Here is a 16,703-nt window from a genome sequence, read left to right as displayed (position 1 = left end):
GGCGCTCCTTTGGCCCCCAGGAGGTTGACGCGTGGGACGCCCTTCTACAGGACATCGCTCTCTTGCCAATGCATGTAGAGGGCGCCGCCGACTCCATGGCGTGGCGTCTGGAGCCCTCGGGAAGCTTCTCCACGAAGTCTTTGTATGCTGCCATCGCCCCTTCGCTGGCCCCTGAGCCCTTTAGCCTGATCTGGGACATTCCTCTCCCCCTCAAGATCCGGATATTCCTCTGGCAATGGATCCGGGGACGTCTCCCATCTGGGGTGGAAGTCCGCAAGCGCAATGGCCCTGGGGACGGGATGTGTCCCCTGTGCGCCACGGTGGAGGATTCGAACCACATTTTCTTCAACTGCTCCACTGCCCAGTTCCTGTGGTCATGCTTCCGTGAAACGGTCGGCGGACAGTGGTGCAATTCCAACTTCCCTGACCTACTCGCGGAGATCCATGCCTCCTCCCCGCGTTACCGCCATATTAGATGGCTGTGCATTGGGATCCTAGCATGGACGCTTTGGAATATTCGCAACAAGCTCGTTATTCAGAAAGTGCCTCTGCGACGTGCGACTGACGCGATCTTCAAAATGTGTGGCTATTTGCAGCTTTGGCGGCCGCTTAGCCGCCCCCAGGACCGGAGCGTCATCGACACCCTCCTCACGGACCTTCGATCGATGGCCTTTCGCATGGCGCCCTCGCTTCCGCCACCGCCGCCGGAACCTGATTAGGCTGGACTCGTCCGTGGCGGTCTTTGTGTGTGTCCTTTTGTTCTTAGGGCTTGTTGAGCTGTGCCCTCAGCATTAACCCTACTGGTACCGTGCGGTGTGTGCGGCTGTGACTTTGAGTGTGTGTGTGTGAACTCTGTTGGCTGTTTGGTTCGGGCGATTTGCTTTATCTATAAAGCGGGGCGAAAGCCTTTTTCGGTAAACACCTTCCTATTTGCCGAGTGGCAACTCTAGGCTTAGCTAGCAGCCGCCTGGCCAGCACACTCGCCGCTGATCCCCTCGCTATCCACCCTGTGAAGGAGAGCACCGAACTCCACTGTCGAGACACTCACCGGAGTGATGACCGCACATTTCACCATTCAGGGCCACCACATCGGCGTCCAAACTCTCCCACGCCAGCACAAGGTGGATGGGGTCACCTCCTTCGCATCGGTGGAGGCTAACCACGGCCGACAAATACCGAGAAGAACACCACCACTATCGGAATTGTGCACCTTCCATCACCGAGCACTAAAGAGGCGTCACCCCGCCGGGATGGATCTGTGAGGGCCAAGCTGTCAGAACACAAAGGGAAAGGAGGGTGAACACCTCTCCTCCTCCTCCAGCAATCGCACCTCTACGGGTTTCCTCCGAGCTCGAGCAACCATGGCTCCGTGAGGAAATTCTCTATGGCGGCGCTGCTAGCCTGAGATGGCACTGACATGCGCCAAATACGCCGGTCCAAGAGGGCACGGTCCAATCTCCCCATGGCGGCACCACCAGCACGAGAGGGCACCGACCTGCGCCAAATGCACCGGTCCGCTCAGATCTTGCCTCTGACACCGGAGGCGCGCCTGTATTTCTGTAGCAACCAAGATGAATATGATAATAGAGGTGTTGCCAATTAAAATACATCAACCATGGAAAAACATATGGCCTCACACCTCAGCAAAACATAATAAGTTGTTCAAACTTGACCATTCAAAGTTACTATAGAGTCTAGATAACAAAGACCGCACATAACTACTACGACGGTAGAAAAACAAACAAGTTCCTTCCTCTCTGACCCCGTTTGGAGATGCCACATTGTTTTCCGTTCCCAGATTCTTGATAATCAGAGTAGCAAGAGCGCATCCATGCCTCAAGTACACTCCTCAGCACGAATGATGTAGACCATCATCTTCAGCGGCTCCTCGCTCTCCATCAGCTTGAAGAGGCAGATGTCGCCCTCCTGCAGGCGGTTGCCACCGGCGAAAGACGCCCATCCTTCAACAATCGCCGTGTGATCAGTCTTGCGCTGCAGCTCCGTGTCCCATGTCCTGCTCTCCCCCTCCAGCTGAAGCACCAAACTGATCACGCTCTTCTTTCCGGCAGCAGGATTCTTGTTGAGATACCTTGACGCGTAGTTGGTGCCAAATGTCTTTTTACATGCATAAGCAGGGAGGATGTTAGTAAGGCAGATGCAGATATACTAGGGAAATTTGTGCATGCCTATGTAATCCAACAACACAGTTGCAATTGAGGAACTGATATGCCACCAAATAAATTTTCTTTTCTTTTGAACTTACTAGTAAGCCGCGACAAGCATTGGTCCTGTCCAGGATCACGACGTAAAGTGGAACTCTCGGGTCAATGGCTTCTACTTTCTCCAGCAACTTCTGCTCCTGTGCTGGCGTTAGAGAGGGTTTCTTTGGCAGTATGAAGGAGGTCTCAGAAGCTCCCTCAGAATTGTCTCCATTCTCTTCAGGTCCCAAAGATGACGTATCCATGTGTGCCATATCTGCTCTGCCACCAGGGGAACGGCGAATGCTCTCTTTGTGAAGCTGGAGCACAAATCTATTTTGATTATCGTGTAAAAAGAAAGCAAAATAACAGTAAAATTTAAATACAAATACTGATGTTCTATGAAGGTCTGTTAGAAGAGAAGACCTGATTAAATTGCAAACAAGAGAGCAGCTTGGCAGAGGAAGCTCTGCCTTGATCTTTCCGATGAATGCAATAATTTTCACACTGGATCTATTGATCACCACACTGCATTTGTGGTGCTACTAGGGGGATAAATGCAGATCTAAATCAATCACTGATATCTCTTAAAATTAAAAAAAAAAACTCACTGATGGTTAACAACCATAGAACATTCAGTTTCAGAAATTCCTATCATTGTATAACAACACTGCCCTCTATATCCTGCCAGTTTCTGACAATCAGCAGAAACAAAATCGAAAGCAAAACAACAGTTAAATTCAAAAAAATGCTGCTGCTCCGAGAAGAAGAAAAGACATGACCAGATTGCAGACAAAGAGAGAAACTTGCCCAAAGAAGCCCTGTCTTGATCTTTCTGGTGCATGCAATAATTTTCTAATTGAATCTATTGATCACTCGGCTCCATTTGTGATGTTACTAGGGGGGTGAAATGCATATCTCTAAATTGATCAATGGTATTATTTAAAAAAGAAAAAAAATCACTGATGGTTAACAACTATATAAATTCAGTTTCTGAAATTCCTGTGGTTGTATAGCATGACTGCTTTCTACACTCTTAACAGTTTCTGAAGTTCGCCAAAAATAAGAAAGCAAAACAAAATAAAATAAAAACAGGGGTACCACTGTTGCTCCATATGCAAACGTTGAAGAAGAAAGAACATGACTAAATTGCAAACAAAGAGAGCAACATGGATGAAGAAGCTTACCGAGATGCTGGAGGCTGCTGCGCCCTAGCAGAATGTATCTCTAGAGAATGCTAGTCCGGGCTGGCTTATGAAGGGGGCGTCCAGGGCACACGCAGGCCAAAAGTCAGTCATTTATTAAGGGAGCTGCATCAACCGTGCACTGCATGCAGTCTTCTCATATTCCCAAGACATAAATCTGAGTAACACTGCATCTCAAGCACACGCAGTCTTCCCTAGATTAATGTCATGGTCAACCTCCTTAATTACCATGATTTGCCAAGAAAACAGAGAGACTATTTCCCAATAATACGACTCTAGTCAAAGAGGCAACACTACATGCAGACTTCTCATCTATAATCTATAATTTCTCAAAACTCAAAAGTATTCCTTGTTTGAACTGCTTCTCTTAGTGAGCTGCTGTATGAACAAGTTGGTGCGAGGTTTCATTCGCGTAATGGAACCGGGGAGAGGCCTCCCTTTTCATCTAATTTTTTTTTCTTGCCTAGTTTCTTCATAATGCTACTTTCACATCAGAGCTTGAACCTGAAAACGTCATGCCATATACCCAGATCGGAAGGAGATTAAACCGCTGGCCTCTGCATAAATCAATGCACGTTGTTTATTCATTTATTCTAACTCATTCAGAACATGTGTCTACTAGCTTTAGGTCCATATATTAAGCAATCTCAAAATTATTTCATTGCATAGCTTTGACATGTTTAATTGGTGCCATGCAAACCGAATAAACTAAAACGGATGTATCCATTTATCAGGTCATCTGAATTCTAAATTTTGAATACTACCTGTAGTAACCAGAAAGCAGCATGGCAAGGACTAATTTCAGAAGTTTACACCCATTAAGCTAATAAAAATCATTGTGGACAAAGTGCTAAAATAGACGGAAACCGAAGAAGTTCTCATGATGCAATAGGGTAAGGGCATCTCTAGGCGAAGCATTATAATTTAGCCCCTTGTATGCCTCCCCAAACTAACTGCTTGTATTTCAGGGGTTAAAACATGTGGTTCCTAGCTGAAGACTTAAATTTAACTCCCTAAAACTTTTTTCATGTAGACTTAAACCTAGATAGCACAATTTGTCTCAAACTACAAGTGGCTAGTCCAAGATGACAGTGGGTATGAACAGATTTTTGTTTCGGTCTGCAATATGAAGGCATTTAAGCTGTACTTGTTGTAGCTTTTGATTAGAAAAAACTATCTTGCTGCACAGGTTGATTATTTCGATTTTTGTACACATAACATTTGGTTGATACATGATAATAAAAACCATATCCTCTGTTTCCTTGAATGGGGAATGCCATGTGAAGAAAAAATAGGATATGAGAAAGCTTTTGGATTGTCAGCAGCAAGGGCGCCAGCAAATAAGAGCAGCAAGCTACATTTGCACTATAGGTAGTAGCAAAAAATGTATTAGAGAGTTTGAGAACCAACAACCCACTGATACTTTACTAGTCACACAAGATCTCAAATTGATTGGGTCGATCTTATGTCTGAATCCAGTTTTGCCAATCTGTTTGTGTACGTGGCAAGCTGAAATACACCCAAGTGATAGAAAATTCATGTATTCCAAGAAAAAGAATCAGGAAATATTTGAAAATCTTTTGTACAGCATTGGATGTCAGGTTACATAAATAGCTCTTTTGTATGTTTATCATTTGCGAGAAATTAAATTGAACCTTCACCATTTTCTAAAATCAATATACAGATGCAAATAGTTCAGCTGCATCATTTTTCATTGATGATTTGCTTTAAATAGCAAAGCAGACCCACCCGTTGTGGCTCCATGTTGGGTGGCCAGACTTGACTGAATGAACTAACCTTTTTAACTGAACTATTTTGCAATGTTTTTTTTATTGACAAGGCTAAATATGATCAGTTTGTACACTCTTTCAAAGTCTGTACATAGTACTATCTGTTGACACAGGCCCAACAATTGACGCTGTGATCTGCCTGTACTTTCCGGCGAGACGAATGGGTGATGAAATAGCAACGACTGATTTCCCCCCCGGACAATACGCTATTACAAGAGCTACTAATTGGATCGATCCAGCAGCCTAGCTAGCTAAGGCTGGCTGGAAACACACAAAGCACTCACGCACATGTACACGATACAAGGGTCAATCCAAACCTTATATCGCTACGGTTGTGCGTTTGTTTCTTATTGCTTTGATCACACGGTTCGCTTACAAGGGGATTTAAAGAATTATATAGCAGCTAGCGAGCCTAATTTCTTCATTTCGTCAGAGCTTTTTGCATAAGCAACCTCTCGATGTTTCATATCTAGCACTTGGTTGCGGAAGCTGCATTTCTCATGGTGAGGCCATCCTAGTTTTTTGCACGAGATCTGCAGCCCAGTTTTTCTTTGTAGAAAATTGTTGTGCCCTGCCTTCAACATTTAACTCCCACACTCTAGCTTCTTGGTGGCATTGCCAAGGAAGAACTTGATTGCCTTGGCCTTCATGTCGGTGAATGTGGATTCCGACTTGCGGCGTCTGCGACGAATCTTGGCTGTAGAGTCCTTGATCCTCTTGACGCGTCCACTGAACTTGCGCATATTGTACAAGTCCATGCATGTAATGTTGGATTCCTCTTCCAATTCCATCTTTGTCCTAGATAGTTCCCGATCTTCATATAGCGATTCTATTTCGTTTCCCGGAAACTCGCCTATCCAGCAAGGTGTATACGGGAAAGCTGCATATGTCTCTTGGCATGGTAGTCCACAGATGGGGTCGTAATATGCTGAACACACATTGCCCAAGTCCTGAAATTTTGAGCTGTTCCAATCATAGGCCAGTCCTCTTGGTTTTCTCCCTGATGAAATTAAGAAGACAATCTCTTTATATGGATGAAACCCAAGGAAATAACAATTTCCATAATATCCCTCTTCAAGAGTGTTATCCTCGACAGCGTCATCTTCGAAGTCAGGACCGTTATCCTCGTATCCCTCTTCAACATCATATTCAATGTGAAGAATGCTATCCTCGTCAGAATTCCAGTCATATTTCTCTTCCACCGGCTCTTTGTAAATTCCATTCTGCTCAAAGAACCACTTACGGTAGTTAACATCCTGTATGATCCATTGCCTACCTAGTTGGGCATAGTCCTCATGTTCAAAGGTATTAAGAGTGGTATCATGATTTAGCACCCATTCTATTCGACTACACGATTCATTGAGATGCCAAAGCTGAAGGACCGGACTCCGGTTTTTTTTTGAGGGCTAACGGCAGGTGCTCTGCCTTTGCATTAAAGATTAGGAATATACATGAGAGAAATCACGCACACAAGGCGTAAGGGCTAACAGTCAGAAGACAGTAAAGCTAATTACACAGGCCTGGCTGAGGCCAGAACTAACGAAGCCAGGTCCGAACGCACCAAACAAGCTACCATGTCAGCAGTAGCCGACTGGTTTTGGAAGATTCTACGGTTTCGCTCATTCCAAACATTCCAAGCAAAGTAGAGCGTAGTTGCAGCATGTGCTCGCTGGCCATGGAGAAAACTTTTCCACCAGGCCGCCGATGATCTGAAAGGTTGTGTGGGTGGCAGTTGGACATCAGGTTGCAGGACAGCCAATTTGTGCCAAACTTCCTTGGCGAAGGGGCAATGGCAGACTAGGTGGGATGCCGATTCAATAGTTTGGTCGCAAAGGGAGCATGTGTCATTATGATCACATCCTCTCGCACGGAGTCTGTCAGCCGTGGGCAGGCGATTCAGAACCAGGAGCCAAGCAAAGAATTTAACTTTCCCCTCCACCTTTGTTTTCCAGATTGCATTAAGCTGGGGCTTCATGATGGATCCCGTGAACTGGGCATTGTAGGCCGAGGCAGCGGTGTAGTTGTTGTTGCTAGTCCATCTCCAGTCAATCTCACCTGGCTGGTCAGAGAGAGTGATTTGGTTGATCTGATGCCATAGGTCAATGAAGCTTAGCAAATCAGCAGTAGTGGAGAGCCTCTCGATGCCCTTCATCCAGCGGCCCTGGTGAAGTGCATTCTTGACAGTGTCATTCTTCCGTCTGGCTAGAGAGAAAAGGTTTGGTGCAATGTCTTTTGGTGCCGCTCCGTTCAACCACGCATTTTTCCAGAACAGAGCACATTTTCCGTCACCAAGTCTGATGGTTGTAGAGGCGTTGAAGAGCTGCAAATCAGTCTTGGAGCAGGGGAGTTGGGTTCCAACCCATGGCCGAGAGGGTGACTTCCATGTGTACCAGGCCCACCTCAATCTGAGAGATCTACTATAGAGGGCAAGGTTTTTAATTCCAAGGCCACCAAATTTCTTTGGGGAGCACACTTGGTTCCAGTTCACCGCACAGTGCCCACCACTTGCTTCCTCTTCTCCCTTCCACAGAAAATTCCTTCTTAGCTTGTCGATCCTCTTGGTGATCCACTTTGAGGGGGCGAACATAGTCAGGTAGTAGGTTGTGATAGAAGTTAACACCGAGTTTATAAGAGTCAGCCGGCCCATTTTATTCATCAGCTTTCCTTTCCAACCTGCAAGCTTAGCAGCGATCTTGTCAATTAGGATTTGGAAGTCAATTCTTCTTGGTTTCCTAAGGCTCAGTGGGAGCCCGAGGTACTTGCAAGGAAAAGAGCTAATGTCCCCCTCAAAATCTGAAAGAACTTCCTCAACGACCTCTTCCTCACAAGCAATTGGGTATGCAGCAGATTTGTTGAAGTTGGTGCAGAGCCCTGAAACATTGCCAAAAGCAGCCAAAATTTCTTGGAGGGCAGCCACCTCCGTTTTGCTTGGGTTTAAGAAGAGTGCGGCATCATCTGCGTACAGGCTGATCCTCACAGAGGCCGATCGGTGGCTGATGGGACTAAGAATGTGCTCCTCTGTGGCCTTCTCCAAAATTCTCTGAAGTGGGTCGATGGCAAGCAGGAAGAGAAGAGGTGACAGAGGGCCGCCCTGCCTCAATCCACATCGGTGAAAGAAAGGAGAACCTGGCTCCCCATTAAGAATGATACGCGAGGAGGTTGAGGCGAGGGAAATTGCAATTAGGTCTCTGAATCTCTGACTGAATCCCACTTGTTTCATAACATCCAACAGGTAATCCCACTTGACAGAATCAAAAGCTTTTGCAATATCAAGTTTCAAGAACATGGTGGGCTTCTTGTCACGGTGTAGGCACTGGATGAGATTCTGGACATAGAGGAAATTATCCTGAATACTTCTGCCCTTTAGGAAAGCGCTTTGGCTTACTGAGATGATGTGCTGCAGTTGGGGAGCCACTCTGCTAGCAAGGAGTTTTCCGAGAATCTTGGCAACACTGTGAGTCAAACTGATGGGCCTGAAGTCATGTGGCCTGAGGGTATTGTCTTTCTTAGGGATAAGCACGATGAAAGCCGAATTTAAGAGGCTCCATTGCTTTCCATCAAGGGCGGACATCTGGTTGAGGGCATTGAGGAGGTCAGCCTTTATTGTGTGCCAGCACTTTTTGAAGAACAGTCCGATGAACCCGTCCGGCCCTGGGGCCTTTTCAGCGGTAATGGCAGAGATAGCATCTTGAAGTTCCTCCAGGGAGAACGGCTGGTCCAGATGATTTAGGTCAGCAGTTGGCATGTTGATGTACTCCCAGTTCATGCACTTATTGGGCGGCACCCGTTGCCCAAGCAATGATTTGAAGTGATCCAACAGTACCGAAGCTTTGTCAGGCTGCTCAGTGGCTACTCTGTTTGCCGTGTGCAAAAAAGGGATATGGTTTTTCCTCATGCGTCCGTTAGCTCTAATGTGAAACAGCCTAGTATTTGCATCTCCAATCTTGATCCAAGTGAGGCGTGATCTCTGTCGCCATTTAATCTTCTCAATCGCAGCCAAGGCAAGCATTCTGGACTTGAGGAAAGCACGAAAGTTGATTTCTTGAGCCGACAGCGAGCGAGATTCTTGGGCAACATCAAGTTGAAAGATTACTTCAGATGCAATCGCTGCGGCCAACTTTCTTTCTTTGATGATCTCTTTGCTCCATTTTTTGAGCGCTTTGGCAGCTCTGGACAACTTGATGTGAAGGCGACGGATATGATCAGAGCATGAGAGAGGTTTGTTCCAAGATTGGGAGACAATGTCAGCGAATCCATCAGTCATAGGCCACCAAGCTTCGAACCTAAATCCAGTGAACCTCTTATTGGAAATCTTCTTGAGAATGAGGGGGCAGTGATCAGAGATTTCTGAAGACCCCGCGATCATTTGAAAGTCAGGGAATTTTGCTTCCCACTCAGCAGAAAAGAGGGCCTTGTCGATCTTCGTCAGAGTGCAGTTTAATCTTTCATTGGACCAAGTGAAACGGCACCCAGTGAGTGGGAGCTCCTTGAGGCCCAGATCATCAATAACAGCCCTGAAACTCCTTATCATCCGAAGATTGATGTTAGAATTGCTCTTTTCGTCAGCTCGGCTGATTAGGTTGAAATCACCGAGAATGAGCCATTCGGGTGAAGTTACAGTCTGCAGCTGGCGCATCTCCAGCAAAAAATTGCGCTTATCTTCGTCAGACTGAGGGCCATATACACCGGTTACTGTCCAAGAGGAGTTGCTGTCCAGATCAGTGACCATTACGGTGAGAGAGTAGAGACCCGTGAGATTAGCCAGAGGGGTGATCTTCAGGTGATCAGAGGATCCAGCAATAAGGATTCCACCTCGTGTACCAACAGCAGGAAGGTAAGAGAAATTGTCAATGAATCTTGATCCCAATGTTTCAGCAATGATGGCATTGTTTATCGAATCCAATTTAGTCTCCTGGAGGCAGACTAGTCTACAGTTATGGTTCCTGACGAAATCTATAACAACTGTTCTTCTTGCGGGGTTGTTGAGGCCCCTGATGTTCCAGTTCAGTGTGTTGCAATCCATAGAACGGGGGTGAGCAACTGTTGGCCGGTCGTGACCAAGGTGCAGACCGCGAGGAGATCAATCCACCCATAAAGAGCGGTGGCTTCAGCTAGGCAATAGTAGATCAAAACAATAGAAGGGACGGCAACAGTCTCACATATGCATTTTCCACCATACAGAAGCAAAGTACAGACATCCACGTATTCAGGCCAGAACCGGACAGATAGCAGATACACACACGAGCAAACATAGCAGTTCAGACCGTCGCGGGCTGAGCAGCAGGCAACCACGAGGGGGGGAACAGAGCAGCAGGGCAAGGAATGACGAACAGGATACAAAAGGTTGTGATACATTAGGGATAGACCTTGGGCGACGGGAGGGTCGGGCGCTAGATCACCGCACCGTTGTCCCCATGGCCGGGGGCGGGGGCGCTGCCTGGCTCGAGATGAACAAAGGTCATCTTTGTCTCCCCTTCCCGAACAAAGGTCATCTTGTCCCACCACCGAGTAACCGACGAGAACACATCAATGACGTATGACGCGGGAGGCCACTCCGATCCAAGCAATGCGTCATCGTTCGACACGCCGGCGGACAACACGAGCGGGATCAGAACGACCTCATAGTGCGGTGACACGCCTGGCTCGAACGCGAGGTACGCGCTCTCGTCGGAACCCGGCATGTGCGGCCGAGGGTGTTGGGGCAGACGCGCCCACCGACGTGTGGCCGGGTTGACGACATAATCGCGCGGCAGTGCATTGTCGTGCCTCAGACCGCAGCAAAGCAAGAGCCCGTTGCAGTGGTCCATGACACTGACGCCCATGCAGGGCAAGAAGTCGAGCCCTCCGCAGATCGCCGGGCCTGTCGTAGGACGTGAGAAGAACTCCGAGAATCTAAGTCGGGTGAAGTTGATGAAGATTCCGCGCATGGAGCACGGAAGCAGGTGGGCGCGCAGGCGGGCGTCGATGGTGTCGCGCCACGCACTGCAGACCAGCCGGGACGTGGCTAGGCTGTGCGGCGCGAGGCGGCGGAGGATCTCCGCGAGGACGTCACCCGGTAGCACGGCCGGATCAGGTGCCATTGCCGATCGATCTCGTTCGCCGCTCCTTTCTTTTTTCCTTGTCGTCCGTGATCCCGCACGCGCCGCAGTGTTTTGGGGATCCAAAGTTGTTGGCGAACACGTCGTGCAGATCTTGGACTACAACTGACGCGATTGGAGACGTATATATGACCTAGGCTTCTATACTATACGTACATATTGGAGACGGTCAGACGGTTAGACGGAGTTGGATCAAAGCTGAATCTCGATTCGGTGCAAAAAAATATATATAAAGGGAAAAACAGGAGCTGATACTCTGAAATCTGAACAGAGACAGGCCTACCTAAGATATTTTGGGATTTCTTTTTTCTTGCAAGAAGTAATTTGGGATTAAACATCCGGCAGTGCTGTGCGCCGGCGCGCCGGTCCAAATTTAGGCCGGTTGGCCCCCAGCCGCCCGATACAGCTACACACAACCGTTCGATATAGCCGCACATCTTCTTCCTTCCCCTCCTCGTCTTTGATGTGGTCAGCACGGGGAAATCCATGGCGGGCGTAACTCTCTCCCCTCCACCGGACACCCGCACCCCGCGCGTGGCGTGCGTCCGTCCTCGCCTGTTTGCCTCGCCCCTCGATGCTCGCCGTTGAAGCTCGCCGCCGCTCACCGTCGCCAAAAACGCAAAGGAAAATAAAATAGGCCGTGACCCATAGCAGCTTTTCTATTGCCTCCGCCCGTTCCCAGTTGCATCCATGGGTGGCCCTTCTCCGTGCCGGCTGCAAAAACAGCAGTCCTTGCCGGTGTTTCCGTCCCTCTGGTTGCAACTAATGCGGCCCACGGCGTCGTTTGCCAGCCGAGCCGGTGGTAGCAAAAAAAGACACTAGTTCCAGCAAGAAAAACAGATGGTGGTAACAAAAATTCGTTGTCCCAGCAAAACCTGCAAAATGGTAGTAACAAAAATCGCCGGTGGTTCCAGCAAAACACAAAGCTGGTAGTAGCAAAAAAATCAGGGGTGGTTCTAAAAAAGAATTGATGCAGCAAAAAATCACGGCGGTGACGACACCACCATCCTCTTGATTGTAGCAAAATCTAAACAAGGTTCCAGCAAAAAAAGAAACTGTTCCAGCATAAAAATGATGGACCAAAAAATCCATAGCGGCATAACTCAAAACAAATCCGATGCAGCAAATGAACTAGCTGGTTCCAACAAAAAAAACACTGGTTCCAGCAAAAACTGAAGTCACTGGTGAGGGCGCAGTCTGGTTCCAGCAAAATTGGAAGCTGGTTCCAACACACGGCCTTGCTAGTTGCAGCAAAAAACGACGCCTGTTCCAGCAAAAAGGTGTTGGCCGGTTCCAGCAAGGTGCCACCGGCTCGCCGTGCCGGCTGTAGCTCGCCAGGCCTTCGATTCCAGCTTCCCGTCATGGGTTGTAGCAAGATGCGGCGCTGGTCACAGCCCCTCGGACACCGGTTGGAGCTTCTCACATCCATGGTTGCAGCATCGGCTAACCATGGCCGTGGAGAAAAAAAGAGGGATGTAGGCTCCGGCCATGGCCGGGCGCAGCTTTGCTGGGCCTAAGGGCGGAATGGAGGGAGGAGGCGGCCGGTCGCAAATCACGTGTCCCCGAATGGCAGATGCCGCGCAGCGACGGGGAAGGAGGAGGAGGAGACTGCATGCGGCGGCCATGGCGACGAGCTGCTGGGGGAGAAAAGGAACGAGGCGACAAAAAGGGGAAAGATGTGGCCGCGGCTCGGCCCTCGTGTGCTAGGGGATAAGGATGAAGAGCGGTCCATGGGGCCACATGCGGTCCACGTGGTGCGTGACGGAAGGAGTTGGGCCCGCAATAGCATAGCGAGCCACGAGCGACCGGCCAAAGTTTCGGCCGGCGCACTGGCGTTAAACGTTTACCTTAAACATCACACCACAGAGCCGAGTATTTGAGGACGTACCGCCTTTTGGGAACCTGTTGAAACTTGTGGAGTCATGGGTATGACGTCCCAGAGTGTGGTTGCTTGCTTTTTTTCCGAGAAACCCCAAAACTAACCCCGCGACCTATTAGGCATATGATATCAACGAACACACATTCTACACGGAGGTCAAAGACATAGACAACGATTACCAAAACTCAGGGGTGACAATGGAATGCATGACCGGCGACAACGGCGCAATTGAAAGATTCTACGGAAGGGTCAAAGAGATCTGGGAGCTTAACTACGCTGGACTGCACATGGCGATGACGTTCCGTGTTAGATGGGCTAAGGCAGTTGAAAGAGAAAACCGGCATTTCACTACCGTGTCTATACCCAACACGAAGAGCACAGCTACCGTGAACGTCATCGCCAAAACTGAGCCATGGGTACACGCTAAGCACGTGACACAATGCTTCATCATAACCGACCTAGGCAATCCCAACCATGTTGTCGTGAGGAGAGGCAAAAGGAGCATCGTCGGAATGGCTGGAGTCGCTAACAAGGTAGATTACGACCAGTATGGCGACCCGATGAGGGAAGATGACGATGATGATGAAGCATATGTCAAAAGAAGAAGCAAGAATACATTACCTAAGAAAAATCGTATCGCATGGAAAAGGAGAAGTCACCACCAGGGGCTCAATTATTCAACAGCGAACAAAAAATGAAATAAGCTCACTCAGAAACGACAACATTGACGCTGAGAAACCGTTATGGATCAAATGATGTAATATATATGTTCTTATTTTGTATACGCACTGAACCAATATCGGTCAAATGATGTAATATATATTGCCTTAGTTATATACATTGCATCCCCTTCCCACCATGCATATGCATATGGTTTCGGCACGGTCGTCTTTCGGAAGAGAAAAAGAAAAATAAATAGAAAACAAAATAAAAAGAAAAGGAAAAAAATAAATAAAATAAATAAAAGGAAAATAGAGGAAAGAAATGGAAAAGAAGATAAAAAGAAAAAGAAAAGAAAAAAATGAAAGAAATAGTTGTAGCGCTGGTTGCAATCCCGCGCTATAGCTACTTTCTACAGCGGTAGCTTGGGTTCTCAACCCGCGCTATAGGTATCGCGGGTTCGGAACCCACGCTACCGCTATTTTGACTTAGCAATAGCTATCTTCCCTCCTTTCTCCCCCCCAAATCTCCCCACAACTCCCCACTCCTCCCTGCAGTCGCCGTCGTCGCTGTCGCCCGAGCCCCCGGCCCTGACCCCGACGGCGCGTGCCCCTCCCTCGCCGTCGTTCGACCCCGACCCCCACGTCGCACGCCGTTGCCCCGACGCCGTGCGCCGCCTCCCCGACGCCGTGCGCCGCCTCCCTGACGCCGCGCGCCCCTCCCTCGCCGTTGCCCGACCCTGACCCCGACGTCGCGCGTCCCCTCCCTCGGCCTCTCCGACCTCCTCCTCCTTCCTACCTCCGCAGTCATCGCGCCCGCCTCGCCGCCGTCGACACCCCTGCACCCTCGCCGTCGATGCCCCTGCACCCTCTGTAAGCCCCCACCCCTCCCCTCTCTCTGCCATTAGGATTCTAGGGTTCTTCCTGCCAATAGGGTTTATGGGTTAATTTGGGCAGTAGGTTAATTAGGTTAATTTACTTAGGTTAATATTGTACTGTACTAGGTGAATTTACTTATGTTGTTAGTTAGGGCAGTAGTTTAATTAGGTGAATATACTTAGGTCAATTTACTTATGTTGTTAGTTTGGTACTGTACTAGGTTAGCTATGCTAACTAGGTTAACTAGGTTAATTAGGACATTATGTTAATTAGGTGAATTTACTTAGCTTTTATTAGTAGTTAACTGAATTTTGTTATGCACTTATTTTTTGAATTAGCTTCTTAATTGGACATGTGGTTGCTCATGTATATTTGGAGATGTGTTGCGGTGTAGAAGATGGCCGGATATTTGAACATTGTTTGCAGGGAATGATTCCGAATGGCCTATGTTTTGCTGGAATGTTGATTCATTTCGGTTCCGGCAAATTTCAGGCACCCGATTTGTCCACTTTTTTTAGCAAAGGTCATGCCGAAATTTTTCGTGAATATCGGCATGAATTGTGCTAGAAAATAGGACATATCGAGTGCCCGGGATTTGCCGGAACGGGACTGAATCAATATTCCGGCAAAACATAGGCCCTTTTTATGTCATTATTCATTTTATTAGGTCTAGAATTAAACGAGCAGACTTAATCGTAGGAAACATGGCTAACAACAATGAAGGCGGGGGTTCTGGTCACTACAAAGACATCTACGAGGCGGCACAAAACTTTTTCGACTATCTGGACGAACAACGGTTGTTGCAGGGCCCCCCTGTCACATCGGAGGGTTGCACCGACACCGACACCGGCACCAACACCGGCGCCGAGACCGGCACCGATGCTGATGAATTAGCCGGTAAAGAACCGAAAGCGAAGAGGGTACGACGCCCAAACTAGCTCGGCACTGGAAGACTCGTGGTCATGGCGGTGGACCCCAGCAATTTCGAGCCAACAGAGCCTGAGGAAGCGCGTAGTTGCTACGGCAATCAAATAGGATGCATCCTACGGGAAACCGCCACCATCAACGACGAAAATATGGAGAACTTCCTCCTCACGAAGTTGCACCAGAGATTCATGTTCCCCGGACGGGATAAAACCATATCACCGTGGCTAGACAAGGGAATGAAGAAGATAAACAACATAGCCATGGGCAAGTTTAGCGGCGCGCTGTCCGCCTGGAAAGTAAGGGTGAAAAGAGCGATTGCCAGAAATGAACCCTACTCCGAGATTGTTAACGAAAATACGACAATTACAGAAGAGCTATTCCAAATATTCAAGGCGGCTTGCGCTGCCCAAGCTTAATTCCTGCCCGTCCTCGAGTAGGTAAATGATAAAAACAGAATTTTTGATGTGGAATGCTACCTAACATTTTTCTAAGTAATTTTATTTATTGTGGCATGGATGTTCATATCCGAAAGATTCAAGACAAAAGTTTAATATTGGCATAAAAACAATAATACTTCAAGCATACTAACAAAGTAATCATGTCTTCTCAAAATAACATGGCCAAAGAAAATTCATCCCTACAAAATCATATAGTTTGGCTATGCTCCATCTTGGTCACACAAAATACTCAAATCATGCACAACCCCGGTTTCAGCCAGGCAATTGTTTCATACTTTAATTTTTTCAAACTTTTTCAACTTTCATGCAATACATGAGCGCTAGCCATGGACATAACACTATGGGTGGAATAGAATATAATGATGGAGGTTGTGTGGAGAAGACAAAAAAAGGAGAAAGTCTCACATTGACGTGGCTAATCAACGGGCTAGGGAGATGCCCATCAATTGATGTCAATGCAAGGAGTAGGGATTGCCATACAACGGATGCACTAGAGCTATAAATGTATGAAAGCTCAACAAAAGAAACTAAGTGGGTGTGCATCCAACTTGCTTGCTCACGAAGACCTAGGGCATTTGAGGAAGCCCATTGTTGGAATATACAAGCCAAG

The 16,703-nt window shown here is 47.9% G+C and overlaps 2 protein-coding genes across 2 annotated transcripts; both read right to left on the bottom strand.

The window, feature by feature from the left end:
* Positions 1-1,640: 1,640 nt before the first annotated feature.
* Positions 1,641-3,407, bottom strand: LOC120968315 (B3 domain-containing protein Os03g0164300-like). The gene is made up of 3 exons (XM_040394972.3): positions 3,386-3,407; positions 2,264-2,518; positions 1,641-2,115 (listed from the first exon to the last, which is right to left on the bottom strand). The coding sequence occupies exons 2-3, from the start codon at positions 2,471-2,473 to the stop codon at positions 1,837-1,839; spliced, it is 489 nt and encodes a 162-aa protein (XP_040250906.1). The 5' UTR covers positions 2,474-2,518; positions 3,386-3,407; the 3' UTR covers positions 1,641-1,836.
* A 6,991-nt stretch (positions 3,408-10,398) lies between these two features.
* Positions 10,399-11,273, bottom strand: LOC120969145 (uncharacterized). The gene has a single exon (XM_040396241.2). It carries the CDS (start codon positions 11,271-11,273, stop codon positions 10,584-10,586), a length of 690 nt encoding a protein of 229 aa, XP_040252175.1. The 3' UTR covers positions 10,399-10,583.
* Positions 11,274-16,703: the final 5,430 nt, after the last annotated feature.

Source organism: Aegilops tauschii, chromosome 7, assembly GCF_002575655.3.
Source record: "Aegilops tauschii subsp. strangulata cultivar AL8/78 chromosome 7, Aet v6.0, whole genome shotgun sequence".
NCBI lineage: Eukaryota > Viridiplantae > Streptophyta > Magnoliopsida > Poales > Poaceae > Aegilops > Aegilops tauschii.
Note: the sequence above shows the minus strand (reverse complement) of the source record. Positions and strands in the feature narration are given on the sequence as shown.